We start from the raw sequence: 18,527 nt of genomic DNA on the forward strand, positions 1-18,527 counted from the left end.
GGCCTAAGGTAAAAGCATCTATGCTTGGATCATGCTCGTTGTGCTTCACAGGAGGCACAAGTCAAACACTCACATTTTCTTCAACCTTAAATTCACTTCTTCTTTTTTTCGTAGTTTTAATTTTAGTAGCTTTTAGTATTAGTTTTTATATTTCCTACGAACCACTAGATTTTTTATACAAAACTAGATTTTGATCTTTAATTTTCTTGAAACAACACATTTCACATATATCTACAACATATATACAAGCTATGAAAATAAATAATACATTATCGTAAGTTAGTTATATATGACAGGAAATAACAATTGTGATTATAAGTTTCAGTAAAAGAAACTATCTGCGTACAAATTAAATAAATTGAATAGATTAAGATCATCTAAATTCGTAATAAGGAGAAATGTGTGTTCTACCTACTGATTGAAATTTATGGAAACATAAAATCTGAAACCTAACCACATCAATATCAATTAAGTGGCATGAATTTGTATAACCAAATTATGAGCCACAATATATAAAAACAACGTTACATTAATAAAGATGATGTACACGTGTTTGAGTTTCTACTACATAGAAGATATCATCTCCACGTCGACAAAGAGCACACACAAAAAGAAGATAACATCTCCCAAAAAAAGTAGAGAAATCGTGTTAAAACTTAAAAGTTACTACTAATCAAGACTAAGATCCCTAATTACTGCAATTTGAAACATAATTAAGGATGAAAACAAAACTAAAGAGTACTTAATTATACAACTTGTTTATAACTAAGCCTCGTCGTTCCTTAAGTAAATCGTCAATCTTTTTCTTTTTTCTAGAAGACTAGAACAGCACTTCTTGACCCTCCAGTGACATGTTATTAATGATCATATCGTGGCTTTGTTCATCAAAGAGCCATTTTCTCGAACAAAGAAAGAGAGCCTTGTGTAATTAGACCATTAATGTCATGGTCTAATAGTTTAGGCTTCTCTTCAGCTTCATCCATGGAGTTGAAGCTGACTAAAGAATGGTCAACCCCTTCTCCATCTCCTTCGGTTGTGCTAGGGCTAGAAGCTGCCGTGGTGATAGCCATCCCGGTGGTTGCAACTGGGGAGGGCACCGAGGTCTTTGGTGTGTCTTTCATGAAGTTCTGAAGCAAACGAGCGATGTTCTCAGCGCTTGAAGCATAGACCCCAGATGGGTATGGATTAGTGTTTCTCGTGGTGGTTGTGGTGATGATAGAGGAAGAAGAAGATGATGGACCATGACCAAGATCGGTTAAAGAGAAATTAGTTGGGTTTTGTGGTTTGTCAAGAGACAAGGCATCACAAAGAGCTTGTTTAGCCATGTTGATATCTGTCTGAAGCCTTCTCTCCCATTGACCTTTGCTAGAGCTGTTGCTTTGATGTGAAGTAGTGTTTTTGTTTGGTGAAGAGAAGTCTTTACTATCAACACCATTATTGATAGTACTATCACAAGAATCATTCATCTTCTTGAGCTTTTTTTTTTCAAATGAGTGTTCCAATAGTTCTTTATATCATTGTCTGTCCTTTCTGGAAGGTATGATGCTATAGCTGCCCACCTTCATAATTATTTGGTCCCCAAGTTATTTAAAGTTCAAAACCTTATCTCTATACATACCAAAAGAAGTTTCGCATATATAGATCATGTGCATGTGAATATGTATGAATTTACCTGTTGCCCAAAAGAGCCTGAAGATGGAGAATCATCTTCTCTTCATGCTGAGTGAAATTTCCACGCTTAATACCAGGCCGAAGATAATTAGTCCACCTCAATCTACAGCTTTTGCTACATCTCCTCAAACCTAAATCACCACAACAATAAATTTTTAGAAAAACATTAATAAAAGTAATTTACTTTGTGATATGTGGACAAAAAAGCAGGTGAAATAAATCGGATATTATTACAATTTTGCTTTTCATTAAATGATCATACCAACCAAATTGAAATCAGACCAAAAGAATCACAAACCCAAGAAAAAACAAAAAAAAAAACATTAAAGGGGTACTTCTGAAGAGTATAGGGGTTGTTAACAACTGAAATTAAAAATATTATTTTCGTCAAAAACAAAAATCATATAAAAGATCAAGCTAGAAGAAGATACCTGTGTGAGTAGGCACAGATCTCCAGTTTCCAGGACCATGTTCTTGGATGTAAGAAACCAAGATGATATCTTCCTCTGGTGTCCATGGCCCTTTCTTCACTCCAATCTTATCACAGCATGGTGGTCTTCCCATCTCAGTCTCCTCTATATATATATGTGTATGTGTATATCACCCGGTGATTATGGGAAGAATGGAACGGTTTGTGGTATGAGTAGACAGAAGGGCTTTGATGATGCTCAGATGTATATATAGACGAAGAAAAAGTGAATCCTTTGAAGGTTTTTTACTTTGGCTTGAGAGCTTGGGAAATAGTAGGGTTGAAGAGTACTTATAAGACAAAGGGGTACAAGTGGTGTGGTTGGTTTTGTCTGAAGACGTTGAGAGAGAGCTTGCCTATATTTATAGAGAAAGTTAAGCTGATGAGTGAATTAGTAGCAATAATAATAGAGTTATAAGTAACAATAATGAAGAGTGGGGTTTTGCTTTCAAAGAGTCAACATGGACAGCCAAAGGCATTTACTCTCCTGCTCTCCAAAGTCAGCCTCCTCTCTCTCTCTCTCTCTCTCTCCCCACCATTACTCCATGCTTTCTCTCTCTAATATTAGCCTTCAGTTTTCTTTGTAGCTAGTCCTTTCATATTATCGCAAAGTAACCCCTAATTTTGTCTCCACATGCATGAGAATACTTGTATTATTTTTTAGGTATTCAATCTGATTGGGTTTAGACTTTAATTCGATCGTATAAATGGATCCACAATGAGAGTGATGAATTGTATATAATTTAAGTATATAAATTCTATTGATGTTATGTAACTAAAACCTTCTAATTACCCATTAGGAATATATATATATATATATATATATATATATATATATATATTTAATTGAACCAGGCTAAAAGGAGTCTTTCATGTGAACCTGTACATTATATTTCTACTTGCATGCATATTATATACATGTACATGTGTGTGTGTCATGATTATAATGTCATTCCTCCACAAAATTACTAGACCGTCTTAAATACTACAGTATATTTTATAGTATACTGAGTACCCTTACTATTAATCAAATATGGACATCAAAAGACACCGTATAATAACTAGCAAAATTTAATATACCAAAAAAAGTAGCTAAACTTAAATTGATGAGAATTTAGTCGAACATGTAAAAAATGTTCATTAGTGGTGTGAGCTTTTGTAGATATTGAGTTTGAACCGTTGATAAAACATAATTGTAACACATATCCCCACATTCCCCAGTAAGGAAATTGTCCACACATATAGATCTTTTGGTGATGCTGAACCTGTTGGTTATATTTAGGTTATAAAGAAATTGGGGGATTTGTTTTGTTTACACTAAGGATCGGTTTAAAAATCACTTAGAGGAATTCGAAAAATAATTACTAGAAACGAGAGGAATGTTGCAAAGCGCGTCGTCGTTGTGTATTGAGCTTTTGAATTGGATAAGAAATAATACAAAATATAAAGTGTTTTAAAAGAAAATCAAATAACGAAATACAAATTCAACGGGCCGTAGAAACATCATTGAACAAAATAGGTTGAAACCCCATACGCCACGTCTTTTTCTGTATACGTAACCCATATCTCGAGGACGATGGTATTAAGTTTACTTTGACTAAAATTGTGACATAGATACCTATAAATATTCTTATTTTTTTTATACTACAAATCTTAGTTGTATTGTAGTACTCCGTATATCAGAATTCGAAAATATGTATTTTTTTTAATGTGTATATTTCAAAATCTATATATTAACGTTTTTTTTTTTTGATAAAAGTATATTTACGTTGTTGGTATCGTTTATTAGACTGATAAAAATTCAACGAAAAAAAAGGCTAACTACGCAAAGTACAGAAGAATACATGGTTATACATACGAAATATACTATTGTATCCTCAACTACACGAAGTATATGTATTACATGGCCACATGCATGAACTATATAACGTTATATGGTCAACACTATAAACATACAATCCGGTACACTGGTCGACTGACTCCGGCGAAGACCGTGGTTGACTCCAGCGAAGTCCGACGTTGATTCCGGTGTTGACCAAAAAAATGTATTAATTTTTTTTCTATTAAAACTCAAAAATAAGAAATATTATGTAAACATTTTTGTTTTTCATGATTAAAAAATATATTCAGTTCAATATCTAAATATTTTTATGTATCTCTAACTTATTCATTCTTATAATTAGTTAATTTTTATTTTTAAAGCTAAAATAATGATTAATTATAAATCTTTGATAATAAGATTATTTAAATACTACAAAATCATAAAATCAAATTCAACTACTTTCATTATAAAAAATAATATGCAAAAGATTGAGTATATGACTCTTTACTTTATAGTTTGCATAGTAAATATTGTATAAAATTTTAGATATTTTTACTATAAAATTTGCATACTCTTAATAACATGTATACAACAACAAAATAAATTCACAATATTTACTTCTAATATATAAAAGATAAACATACAAAAAAATTGATTTTAGCTAAACAATATAGAGGGTATGTTTGCAAAAGGGTATAAAATAAGAATATTTTTGCAAATACCTTTATATTACATCTTGAAAATAATTATCAATGATTTTTATTTAACTATTAGTTTATGTTTTAAAAATAAAAATTAACTAATTATAAGAATGAATACATTTGAGATATATAAAAATATTAATATATTGAATTGAATATGTTTTTTAATCATGAAAAACTATTAATGATTTAATATAATTTTTTTAAAAAAATTTAGAATACAATTTTTTTAGTCAACGTCGGTCTTCGCCGGAGTCAATGTCGGTTTGCGCCGGAGTCAATCGACCGGTGTACCGGATTGTATGTCTATGGTGTTGACAACATAACGTCATATAGTTCATGTGACCATGTAATATATATATATATATATATATCGTGTAGTTGAGGATACAATAATATACTTGGTATGTGTGACGATGTATTCTCCTATATTTCGTGCAGTTAGCCATCTGTTCTTCCAAGATTCAACAAAAAACATGTTCTTGTCTGGTCATTGAGATCATGCTTTTAGTTTGTGATACCATCGACTCATTATGACATTATCAGTGCATGCATAGCATAATATGCACATATATTATATATATATATATATGTTTATCGAAGAAAATTATATTGTTAATTTGTTGTCTGGCCAATCTATATGTAAATATCTTATATGATTCTGAACTTTTACTGGTGTGTTTACTGCATCATAACACCACTGATACCTCTTTTGACGTTATTTAGGTTCAAAAGCGAATTTGAGCATCAAAAACAATCGGTAAAACAACCCTTTATCATCTTAAGGTTTTATTTCTTGTTTAACTAAGAGAACCAGAGTTGAGATCCATAATTCCCTTATATCCAGACGCTTCTAATAATTTACCCATATCAACTGATATTTATCAATCATGTAACCTTTTAGATTATCCAATACATCTCAAAATTTATTTTTTCAACTGTTGTTATGGATGCAGATCTTACTTGTTCACCATAAGACAACATTCTTTCTAAATACTTCAGTGAAAATTTTGTGATTTTTGAATACATTGACAGAAACGTCGACAATAGCCTACAGTAAAACTTCTATAAATTAATAATATTATGATTATAATGTTTTATTAATTTGTAGTGATATTAATTTATCTATAACTTAATTTATTATTTTATACTTTTCTAATTGTTAAAATTCTAACAATTTTATAAAAATAGTATCAATCTTTTGGATGTTATAAATTTTATAGTTTTAGAACTGAAATTTTAAATCAAGAAAAATTTTTTGACGATAAATTACAGATACTATAAATTAAACTCATTACACATAATATACATAAATTCAAAATAAAAATAATGTATGTTTATAAATTGAAACTTAAAGAAATTTTTGTGCTAATTTTATAACATGTTATAGAGTATACTACAACATATAGTTTAAAAATATAATATAACAATTGTTTTATAGTGAGCTCTATGAGAAAATTCAATTTTTAAAAAAAATCTATATAGCCATACATTAATATATCAACTTAACTTACATATATATCTATATATATATGATTATTAATTTATAATAGTAATGAAGCCATGTATATATGTATTCCGAAATACCTTTTCTTTTATTGTCTTATCAAATTTACACATGTCTGACTTATGACTAGAGAAATTCTTATTTTGTTATTTTCTTAATTTACAGAGGTTTTAATGTAGTTAATATGACTTTTTTTTTTGGAAAACATGTAGTTAATATGACTATTCAATAATCAATATATATACTACTAATTAATTAAATTGTAATGGTATAAACTCAAAAATTAAGTTAGAAGCACTTCGGAAAAAGATAATCATTTTCAAAATCTTTAAAACAATTAAAAGAAAGTTATAAAACCATGCATAAATTTGTTATGAAACAAATGGAGTCTATGTTAGTAAAGAAAAAAAATGTATAATACTTACAGTTTTTCAATCTCTATATACTATTTTAGTTTGATGGTCCATTTTTACAAACAGTTTTGTTTTTGTCATCTATCACAAATTATTATTTTGACTTGGTTTAGTAGTATTGATATAATATTATTAAGTAGTGCACATTCAAGGCCTACCTAGCTAGGGTTTCGTTTGTTTCTCTCCATCAAAATTGAAAGTTCTCCGATGTTTCCTACAGTTTCTAGAGTATAAGTCAACGACTCTGGTCGTCTTTTGGATCTCGACATGCTTTTGGTTCCTATCTTAATTTATACACTATCTAATTAAAATATTTGGTAGGTTAAACCTAGGTTTAATATTTTACCCCCCACAAACGGTTAAATGGGAATGAGAGACACGTGTCAAAATGTGCAGAAATAATACAAGCTGCAGTAAAATAATAATCGAGTAAGAGAAATTGGACTTACCATTAAATGATGTGCATGATAGAATGATAAAAAAATAAAAAGTATATATAATTAACCATAGGGTTTTGTGTAATCCAAGCTGATGTAATTGCCACGGAACATAACCTAAGGTTCCTTGGTAAAATCTTCTGCGGCAATTTGGGTAGAGTTTTGACAATTTTCGATATTAGAGATGATGTCGCGACAAAAATTGGTAATATATATATATATATATATATATATATATATATATATATATATATATATATATATTATTGGTCGGAACTATCAATCAAAAACAAAATGCTAACAAAACAATTTATAACAAAAAAATAAACTGATTATGATAGAAAATATATAGTTTTAGCATGCAATTTATGGTAGTACTGTAGTATCAACAAGAATTTGCAAGTTTATGTAATGTATACAATTTAAATCAAAAGTTAAATTCTTATATATCGATGATGCACAAAAAAAAAAACTGATAATATAGTTGCCTATACTTGATTAAGGTTATGTGAATTGGCGGTCAAAATCTTATACATTCAATCTACAAACGGTATCATATGTATATTTATTTTTCCTCAACGATATCATATACTACTATTATGTATATATTTGTTACAATGAAACTTTGTATCCGGTCGGTTTCATCTCTAAACCCATGATCGCGAGCAATCATATAATAGTCCATGTTGTCAAAATCAATTGAGATAATCTTCTAATTTTAAGGAACCTTTTAGATATAAGTATTTGTCCAATCCAACTTGCTATCTCTCTATTGTTTTGAGGTTTTTTTAAGTCAAAATCATTAAAAGCACGATATTTAGGATATTCAAATTTGATCTCATTAGATGCCTAAGCTAGTTAATAATTTATATACATGCTATATGGACGAATTATTAACATAGTTAATTATAATTATATATTTTTTTATTCCGGATTACAAATATATAAAACCTAGTAAACATTGTGATTGGAGACTTAGCAAATACAGTACTTTCTTCCGAAATCTAGTTAGTCACTTGCTAATGATTTTTTTTCTTTTGACTTTACATGTTAAGAATATAACTTACAGTAATAAAAATTAAAAAAAGACTTACGCATTTTATCGATAGTCTAAAGTCTAAACTATTCTTCATTCATTTAATTTCGAGTAGAGTTATTGCCTTACTTAATCCGTTGGCAACGCGCTATATTTAAATTTTCACTTACGTCTATCAATAAAGCCTTAGAACAAAAAAAAGTAAAACCTGCTGTTATTGCGAGATGAAGAAGAACTAACTGAATATATTTGCATAGAGAGAACTGCTAGCATGAGTAGATTAATCTAAGAAGGGTGAATTTGTTAGTTAGCCTAGTTTCTAGTTTTCTTGTTTAAATTTTTAGTTTTAGTTAGTTCTCAGTTTGAAATGATCTCACAAACAAATTGACCCAAAGTGAAAAATATTACGTAAATTGTGTCTCGGTACTAAAAGATATATGGACATGTACTTACAATATATAAAGTTATGGGTATGCCTTGAAATTATTTTGCCTAACCAAGGCAGCCTTGTGAACATGGAAATGCTTTTCTTCTAAGCGTAGGTAACTTGAATTTTCGACCTTTGGATCTAATAAAGACTCTTTAACCAACTAAATTTGCTACTAATGATTGGTTATTGTTGATTTTTATCTTAGTCCAAACAATATATTTTTTGAGGAAGTACGGTCATGACACCAAAAACCATATCGGTCGAGTTATCTCCAAAATTAGAATGTTGCTAAAACTGTGGGAAAAATATCAACAATAAAAAGTTAATTTGTTGCGTTAGCGTCTAATCACTGTCGGTATATGATTTGGATTTGTAACTTCTATAGATTAACCAATCAAATATTATTGTTCTTTTTTTTCCAGGAATATATATTAGTCTTATTTTTTGTTGTCGTCTTCATATAAATGCGTATGGAGTTGAATTTTCAAGTTTTGTGGCACAAAACAAAGACAGCACTCACATCAAAATTCTATTTTTTTTCGGGTCACTATATGGGTCGAATAGACCAGACTTCAATTATTTCGTCGAGTTCATACTAATTCCTTGTATTAATCTTTTGGTATTTTTGCTTAGTTCTCTTTCGTGGTTTTTTATTAGTTTTCACATTATATATATATATATATAATATATATATGTATTATTGTATTTTAAATGTCTTTTCATGCGAATGTGTACACACTACATACGCGCACTCCCATGGATTATATGTATTACGTTCAATAACTAATTATGATTAAATTATATTCGGTCTCTAGATGCTTATAAAAGCGAACCATCTTCATATATGTATTTACATTCTAATAAAATGTATACTCGGCACATCTGACATACTATAAAATATTGACAATCAGCTCAATTATAGTAGCTCTTGAACTATGTATGATAATTGTTGCCAACATATGACAACAAAATAAACAATTACCACAAAATGCTTGGGTGTGTGATGCATAGAGGCGTGTACGGCCACGATGCAACCACCTAAACTCTGTCCGGATATAGAAAGCGACGATCTAGGACAAGCCACATTGGCACCGAATATCAAAGCAAGCAAGCCACACTTTGCTTTCTTTTGTTGGGTATGTTTGTGGGAACCACTCCAAAAAGCAATATTTTATCGTGTAGCTCGTACATGGTCCCCGTTTTCAGTTGTGACGTGTCGTTATGTGATCACTTGGACGATTCTATACTTACGCCTCTGATCGTTCAAACGTGTCGACGGGAGAAACAAGATTACAACAAGATCTCGATCTTTCAATAGCAAGATTTGGAATTTTTGCAAATACATGGGTTGTGTTATTGTTGTTGTTGTTGATACTACTAGTTTGCATATTTCGATTCATTTATTAAAATATGCTCATATGTTAGCTGTGAAATTGCAAATTATTGGTCATTTTATTCATTCATATTATTATTTAGGACCATGGTATTGGTACGTGTTATAGTTCTTTAACGTGACATGATCCAAGACGGTTTAACTACTTTTATCATGAGTTCGAGATCTGTAAAGTTAATTTCATTTTCTTTTTTTTGTTTGTTTGTTAAAAGGTATATAATCTGTAAAGTCAATTACCATTTGGATTTGTTTCACATTGTGTTTAATCATGATATGATATCTAAAAGTTGATATGGTAAAAAATAGTTTCGAGAAATGTGTTGGGGTTTTCTAAATGAGGATTGTCGGATACAGGCAATGCGAAGTGGGGGCACTAGATGTTCCACTAATCAAATCGTATTGAGGACCTTGGACCATGGCTTATACATACACATAACTTATTGTTTCCTTATTTATTTCTTTACCCACCCACTTCATAAAAGATGATGGTACATTGGTACGTCAAATTTGTATTATAACTTGCTTTATTAACTTTTTGGATCAAATCAATTACATAAAATAAACTATAGAAAAGTTGCTTAAAAGATTATATATCATCGTATTCGTATCGTATAGTATGTATTATTTATTATTTGTCGTGTACAATTCACACATGCATACTATCAAATTGATTCACAACAATTACTACTACAAACCTCTAAATTACAAAGCTCTCTGGTTGTGTTTATTAAACCTGGTTTAAAATATTTGGGGTAAGTTCGAAGTTCAAAAACATAGCACCACAGATAGGCCCGTTATCATTGGGCCGAGCTTGTTAAGGAAAAAAATGTATTTTCGATTGGAGAGCGAGGAGCGATTCTTACTTGTCGGGGTTTCGAAGAGGCTAAAGGCGACGGAGAGAGAATCGGAGGAGATGATGGGAACGGCGGTTGGGCAGTGGCTAGAGGAAGCGTTAATTGATCTCTGCGGGAGACCAGAAACCGGTTTGAATTTCGATCGGGATGTAATCTCCGGTTTAGTCTCCTATTGCGATCTCGCTCAGCCTGTCGATGCCAAGGAGTATCTCGACGTAAATCTTTCCCTCTTTGCTCTCCTGATGCTTGTCTTTCTTTAATTCGATGATTTAGCTTATTTTTTCATCTAATTTTGAATCAGTGGTTTTGTAGCAGTGAATAAGGAGGGTAGTGTTTTATAGATTTAACCTCTCTGAAACTGTTGAAGAGCTCATTTTTTTGATGTATAGGTTGTTTAATTTAGTTAGTACGAATCAGAGAACAATTATTGTTCTTGAATTGTATAGCATCACATTTTAGGGGATTCTTTTTCCCACACTATATATGAGTTGCTTATAATTGACTCCATTGTTTGATTGATGGACTTAAGGCGTTTCTTGTGATTGAGTTCCAACGGTTATTATGACTCTTGATCATGGAATCAACTATTCGTCTGGTTATCTCAGAACTTTTTATATATGTGTATAGAAGAGAGTTGCTCTGAAGATCTCTTCAGAGTCAATGTCACCAAGTTAGTTCTTATTAAGACTGTTCTTGTTACTGTAGGCACTAAAGATTAGATGATCTTATCACTAGAAACTTTTACTTTCAAATGGAGTAACTTGAAACTTCTGATTGATTTTATTGATGCTTTTATCTAGAATATTTGTTCATCTAGTCCCAGAGTAAGTAGGACTGATTGATTTTTTATTGATGGTTTTATCTAGAATATTATCGGAAAAGAAGGCAAAAGCATCATTGCAGAATATCTACAGAGAAGAGGATACAAAGATCCAACCAGCCATGTTGCAGGTAGTAGTAGTTCAGGTCCAGAGCTGCAGATGTATGTTAAGCCTAAAGTGGATAACGGTGCTTCTAGTGGAATCAAGAAACCATTTAAAACACCGAAAGAGAAAACATCTTCTTCTAGTCAGCAAGCTGGAAATGGGAAGGTAACAGCTCCTCCCCAGCAACAAGTCAATCCTAAGAAGAAAAAAGGCGGAAAAGTGATTTCGCTAGCAGAGGCAGCTAAAGGATCAATAGTGTTTCAGCAAGGGAAACCTTGTGCATGCCAAGCTCGTAGACACAAATTAGTGAGCAACTGCTTGTCGTGTGGGAAAATTGTTTGTGAACAAGAAGGAGAAGGGCCTTGCAGTTTCTGTGGAGCACTTGTGTTGAAAGAAGGAAGTTCATATGCTGGGCTAGAGGAAGGGTATACCCCAGTCTCTGATGCTGATGTGGCAGCTGAAGCATATGCCAAAAGGCTTGTAGAGTATGATAGAAATTCTGCCGCACGTACAACGGTTATTGATGATCAGAGCGATTACTATGAAAGTGAGAGTAGTAGTTGGCTCTCTGCTGAGGTATATATAGTCTCCATTGGTAAAACAAAACTTGGTGTTTGTTTCGCCATTGAGTTAATATTTTGGATTCTGTTTTCAGGAAAAAGAGCTAGTAAGGAAGAAACGGGAGGAGATTGAAGAAGCTGAACGAGTCAAAAAGAGCAAAGTGGTTATGACCTTTGATCTACTCGGCCGTAAGGTAACTCTCAAAAGCCACCTGTTCACAACATGTTCGAAACATAAAGATAAGTCATAGAAAGCCTAACAACTAGATCTTCCTTTGTCTAAGTCTCTTGGCAATGTTACCTACATTTTGTCTGCAATAGGGCATGTTTGATTTGCTAGATTCATTTCGAAGTTTCTTATTCACTCGAAGTACTGATGATTCATGAATTTGACACGATACAGGTTCTGTTAAATGAAGATGATATCTCAGAACTAGAATCAGGGAACAGGATACTGGGACCACCCGAGACTAAAAACGTGAACAGAATAAAACCGAACCCGACCGCAAAACTCATTCCAATCTTCTTAGACCCGGGACCAACCGAGAAGAAGCCAAACAGCAGCAGCGCTTCGAAGAGAGACAACAAGAAAAACCGAAACGGGTTGTGTCTAGAGATTACAGGAAGGGTACAACATGACAGAAGTGAACTCAAGTACTTACAAGCCGATCCGAAATCGGACGCTAAATCATCATGGCCATCAGGAAACGATGGGCTTCATGTAGAAGATGGTGGTGAATGTTCCTTAGATTACGACTGAGAATTTTTAATTTTCAGTAACCAAAAAAAATTACTTTTTCTTGTATTTGATAAATAACTTTCACCCGGTGAACCGAACCGGAGACTTATGTTCGGTTCAAAAAAGGTCAAACAGTTTTTTCTCCATCCACGTCGGATACAAAAAAGATTGTTGTGTGTGATACGCGCCGTCGGTAAAGGAATCACGTGTTGCGAAGTTTGGGTTTCTCATGTGCATACGTGGCGCGATGTAATTGGGTAATGTTAAATTCTCTCGGTTTTATTAAGATAAGATTATTCGTCTCCACGTGTTACGTGTTCCCAGCTATCAAAATCCTTTTCTTGGAGCACTATGTATTTTTAAATTTTATTTTTTCTCATTTGAATTCGTCGTCATTGGGGAATAGAATAGTATATGTGCGAATATAATGAAAATATATACATGTATAAGATAATGAAAGTTATATATATATATAATGAAAGTTTGTTTCTTACTTTAAAATCTAGCTAAAAAAAAAAATTTGGACTACATGAAAAAAAAAGTATTTTTGTGGCTATATAGAGAAGTATAATGTGTATTATAGACTTATAGTCCATATGCAATCTTTATATCACCGTGATTAGATTTTCTTTTATAAATTACCAAAAAGTTTAAATTATAACAAAAACAAAATAATACGAAAAAGTAAAACTTTGTAAAATGGAGCTGTGTTTGATTGAATCCACCAACTGCCGGTAAGATAAAATAATAATATCGCTAATGTATTAATATGATAACTATGATTAAGACATTAAATAATCTTCCCCCCTTAATAAGTAATGAATAGTTGTAAGATAGATAGAAAAGCACATTGATATGATGCGACACAAGTCCCTTTGTTATCCACACCTTTTTTTCCCCCTAAAATCCCATTTTTCTTTCTAATTTATGTGTAAAAATAACATTTATGACGTCACCCACCCATGACTTCTTATAATGGAAAAGATTCCATCTGCCCCCTACCAGAAAATCTGAAAAACTAGCTCATTTATACACACTACCCCCATATACATGTATATAAGGCTTTGTTTTCTTTTGTGAAACCATAAGATATCAAGTTTTAGGTTTCGAATGGTTGTAGCGGGTTAAGCGGACGAATCCGTTTGTCGAATCATTCATAATTTGTTGTTCGTAGTGGTGTAAACGGATTTTTTTTTTACATATATAAACTTGGTATGCGATAAATTGGTGTCCGCTCTAAATATAGTTTGATCTATACCGTTCACAGTATAGTTTTGCCATGCAATATTGTAGTTTAACTACATTGTTTTTTTTGTTTTGCTTTAAAGTTTAACTTCATTATGTTCATTTCATCTTGAAACTCTTATAAAAACGCAATACAGCTCTCAGTAATGAATTATATACAGATAATCTGATGCTGAAAATTAAAAGATGAAAGGAAAATAAAAAAACAGATAAGGAAGAGATGTTAAAGGTGTAAGTCTTATTTGGACAAAAGATGCCAACAGAGCATCTGGCAAAATTGTTAGATGGTAAGATGTCTATTTCAATAGCCACATTTATGTGCAAACGATACCGCAAACGCCATGTGGTCTCTTCAAACGCAACACTTTGTATCAATACAAACCAAACCACCAGCTGTACCAATCGTTGTATATATGCATGTTGCGACTGCGTTCCACCTTTTCAACCAAACTCCCTCAAAATGGTTACTGCTTAATTAAGTGACTAATCACTGTTGCATTAACAGATTATGATTATGAAATCTTGTAGACTTTTTTTGCCTATATGTTTTGACATTTTGTTAACTCGATCCGATAGGCTAATTGATCTCACACTTATAGATTTTTTTCTTAAACATCCCATAATGTCCTATTCGATATTTCACTGTATTCGAATATGCTTTTGGGTAACAAAATGTGATTCGAATACCCTGACTAAGATTTTACATTTTCAATAGCAACAAAGTTCGGATATAAAAACAAAACGATATGTTATTCTTTATTATTTGCCTTATCATTACCCTTAACTTTATAATTTTTATGTAAATTACTAACATACTCTAATTATGTAAATTACTATACAGGTAGTACATATATATACATGAGCTGGTGAGTTATACGTTCATTTGTCTACTACTTCTTTTGGTGCATTTTAAGCATAGGGGCAAACAAAATCACAAGGTTAGAGAGACAAGAGGGTCCAAAAAATTGGAGAAAGTTGTATTTTATCTGTAAAAGCTTGCTGGTTACAACCTGCAATATCACACTTTAAGCTTTTTTTAACCAAACTTTTTCTAAATCCTTCACTTCTTAATTTAAAAATTCTAAGCTATCTTTACTGATTAATTTCTTCCGCCCTAAATAATTTTTTTTTTCCGATCATTACAAAGTTTCTGACGTTTTAAAAAAGTGCCTATACATTGGCCAACATGTAGTACTTGGTTATAGATCAATTTGTAGGTCAGTTTTTTTTATAAAAAAAAAATATTCTTATTGTATGTGATATTTCTAAAGCTCATTTTTTGAAATAGCTATCTTAATTTATTTTTAACTTGATATTTGTAAAGCTCATTTTTTTAATATCGATCTCTTTTTTCTTTTAAATAAAATAATTATTGATAATGTTGTAAGTCAATAGCAGCACACTATTTTTCCTACAAAATATATGTCAAGAATAATCTATAATGTATTAAAGAAAAGGTTTTTCAAGAATAGTAAAATGTAAATGTAACTATCATTTAGACATGCGAGATACGTACTGATTCGCTATTTTCGACGTTAACAACTGTTTGGTTTAATTAACAAAAAAAAAACACTGCTTGGTTACTTAAAAAAATATGGTAAAACAAAAGCTAATTAAGGTGACAAACGAAACGAAGAAACTGGAGCAAAAATAGGTGAAGTTATTAAATTGCTTGACAAAAAAATTAAGGAACATGAACTATAAGTTTATAACATCGCTAGTTTTCTGTTAGATGGAGAGCAAATAAAAACAAGAAGACCCGACTAAATGAAAACCGTGGGGTATATTTGAAGGAAGTAAATCATGGGGACATGACCGCATGAACTATATTCAAACCTGGGTAATGGGGTAAAGATGGAAGGATCTAATTACCAAAAATACAACTAGCTAATAGCTACAAAAAAATTGGCGCAGCAAACTTTCGAAAGTGAATATCATAAAATCTGTAGATCATTTTAGAATCATTTTTGATATTAATATTTTTGATAGTGTATTTCCTCATGATAATTTAGAATTCCTTATTGTTCTATAATTTTGAGCTATTTTAAAAATAAATAAAGAAAAATTGTAACTTTGGAAAGTACTTTAGACTATATTTATAGAAAAAAAATATTAAAAATCTATTATATCTGACCATAGAAACATTTAAGAGAACATAAAAATTATAAAAATTATATAATGTGTTATATGTATGTCTTCGTATAATTGATCTGCATTTTCCAGGAGATGGAGAGTAAAATTATAATTATTGGCAACTTTGATGGTTTTTATTTTTTTTGCGAAGCCTTTTTTCAGTCGTTAAGTGCTATCTCGATTTCGATTTAGAAACATTAATCAAAATGAGTCCTTACGACGTTCATATATGCAATGCATGTAATATACTTACCTTATCTATTAGTATTATTTTCTAAAGATATAGAAAAATAAAGGATATGATCGTTTTTGTCATAAAATATAAAGATCTATTCATATCTAATGGCTTTTTTTTCGTCATGCTATTATAATGACTTTCTATAAAGAAGTCTATTATTGAAACAAGTTAGATGATTATTATAAATGTTACCTAGATTTAAACAAGAAAAAATTGTTTATTTCCATGCAATTATCAGAATGAAAAATATTAGTATATTTTTAGTTTAGATTTACGTGACAAATTAATATGTCTATAAAAAACTGAATAAGCTTGCGACAAGAAAAAAGCTAAAACACATGAGATAGATGTTAGGAACTTAGAAGATGACCCACCTCTCATATCATTCATTTAGTTAATGAAACATGCCCAGCCTGTTTTGTACAATAAGCTAAGATATGTTACATCAAAGAGACCAATCAATTTCTTTGTATTAAAGTAAATTGTTTCACAAAATTGAAACATATTTATTTCAAATCCAAATCCTCAAATGTATATTTCTTGCCTGTATATTGTTTTATTGTCTATCAAATAAAAAAATTAAAACAAAAACGTAACCATAACAGATTTTAAATTAAAACGTTCAATCGTAAATAGTTCAATATATAGCTATATATTTTTATCTATATATTCTCAAATCTATATCAAAAAGGTAAAAAAAAACACTATCCATTCTAACATAACTCGTCTGTATATATGTCGGTATATATCCATCTAAAGACCAATTGAAGAAGCTAATAAATATTTAATTTGAGAGGTAGAGGTAGTATCTAATCACCATTCTAACACCCTCTTTGGGTTTTCGTCTACTTAAGATCTCTAGGGCTGTTTTTTCGTCTTGTTGGTGGTGTAGTACTTGGCTTTTGTTTCAAATTTGTCTTTGCTTTTCTGTTTCAGCAATGTGTTTTGATCCATTTTGGTTTTTAGACCTTTGCGTTAATTTTGAGTGTGTTTTTAGACCTTTGCGTTAATTTTGAGTGTGTTTTTAGACCTTTGCGTTAATTGAGTGTGTGTTGCATCTCTAGCTAGCTAGTTTCTTTTTCTTTGGGTCTTGTCTCCGGAGTTGTTTCCGGTTATGTTTCTAAAAATTGATTATACATCTGACCCTTTTGTATATCCATATAAGTTTGTAATAATATATAATTTTCATTACAGAAAAAAAAAATTGTCTAAGGACAGGGTAGGTCCGGTACCACCCTATTTGACATCAAGTTTCAAAAGTATAGTAAACCTACCTGTAAAAAGAACACTTGTAATGTTAGATACAACCTTCCAAACAGTATTTTATTCATTACAATGTAAGTACGTATTGGATTATTGGGGCGTAATTTCTTACAAGTAGGAATAATATAATTTACAGGACACATGGTAAGTAATATTTATAATTTAGACCCGCCACTTGTGTTTCTGTCATTTTACATTTATGATTTATGAATATGAACAATCCATTTGATTCCGTCCTAGGTGGGAGTAGACTTCAATCTACAATAATTAATTAATAGTACAAAACCAATTGATTAGTAATTTAGTTAAGTAGTAATAAACTAAAGGAAGTAATTATTCAAGGTTGAGAGCCCTAGCTAGTCCCCGGAATTTTTGTTAATTCAACCCTATTTATAAAATTAATTAAGACCCCATTCGACGAAAGCAAAGTACCATCATCATATATAATCATGCATATTCATCGAAGTTTTTATATAAATTACAAATAAAATAAGAGAGGGAATCCCAAAGCTATCATCATCCAACATTTACTCTACCATACTTTAGATTCATTACGTCTTTTTTTTTTATAATTTTAATTGTTGTTAAAATAAATGTTTTCATCGATCTCGGATGTTCTTCGTGGAAGATTTGTACCACTCACTTGGAACATAAAAGTGAGATACAAAATCACAATTAGATGGAAACTCA

At 31.1% G+C, this 18,527-nt stretch overlaps 1 protein-coding gene and 1 pseudogene across 2 annotated transcripts; one reads left to right on the plus strand and one right to left on the minus strand.

Moving 5' to 3' along the window:
* Positions 1-624: 624 nt before the first annotated feature.
* On the minus strand, positions 625-2,516 carry LOC147942747 (transcription factor MYB94-like; annotated as a pseudogene). The gene is made up of 3 exons (XR_015559166.1): positions 2,103-2,516; positions 1,673-1,802; positions 625-1,559 (listed from the first exon to the last, which is right to left on the minus strand). The product of XR_015559166.1 is annotated as a transcription factor MYB94-like (transcript).
* An 8,164-nt stretch (positions 2,517-10,680) lies between these two features.
* Positions 10,681-13,104, plus strand: LOC147942748 (uncharacterized). The gene is made up of 4 exons (XM_087453229.1): positions 10,681-10,948; positions 11,600-12,235; positions 12,315-12,413; positions 12,623-13,104. Exons 1-4 carry the CDS (start codon positions 10,706-10,708, stop codon positions 12,977-12,979), a joined length of 1,335 nt encoding a protein of 444 aa, XP_087309355.1. The 5' UTR covers positions 10,681-10,705; the 3' UTR covers positions 12,980-13,104.
* Positions 13,105-18,527: the final 5,423 nt, after the last annotated feature.

The sequence above is a fragment of the Camelina sativa genome, chromosome 6 (genome assembly GCF_030686135.1).
Source record: "Camelina sativa cultivar CO46 ecotype springtype chromosome 6, ASM3068613v1".
In the NCBI taxonomy this organism is placed as follows: Eukaryota; Viridiplantae; Streptophyta; class Magnoliopsida; order Brassicales; family Brassicaceae; genus Camelina; species Camelina sativa.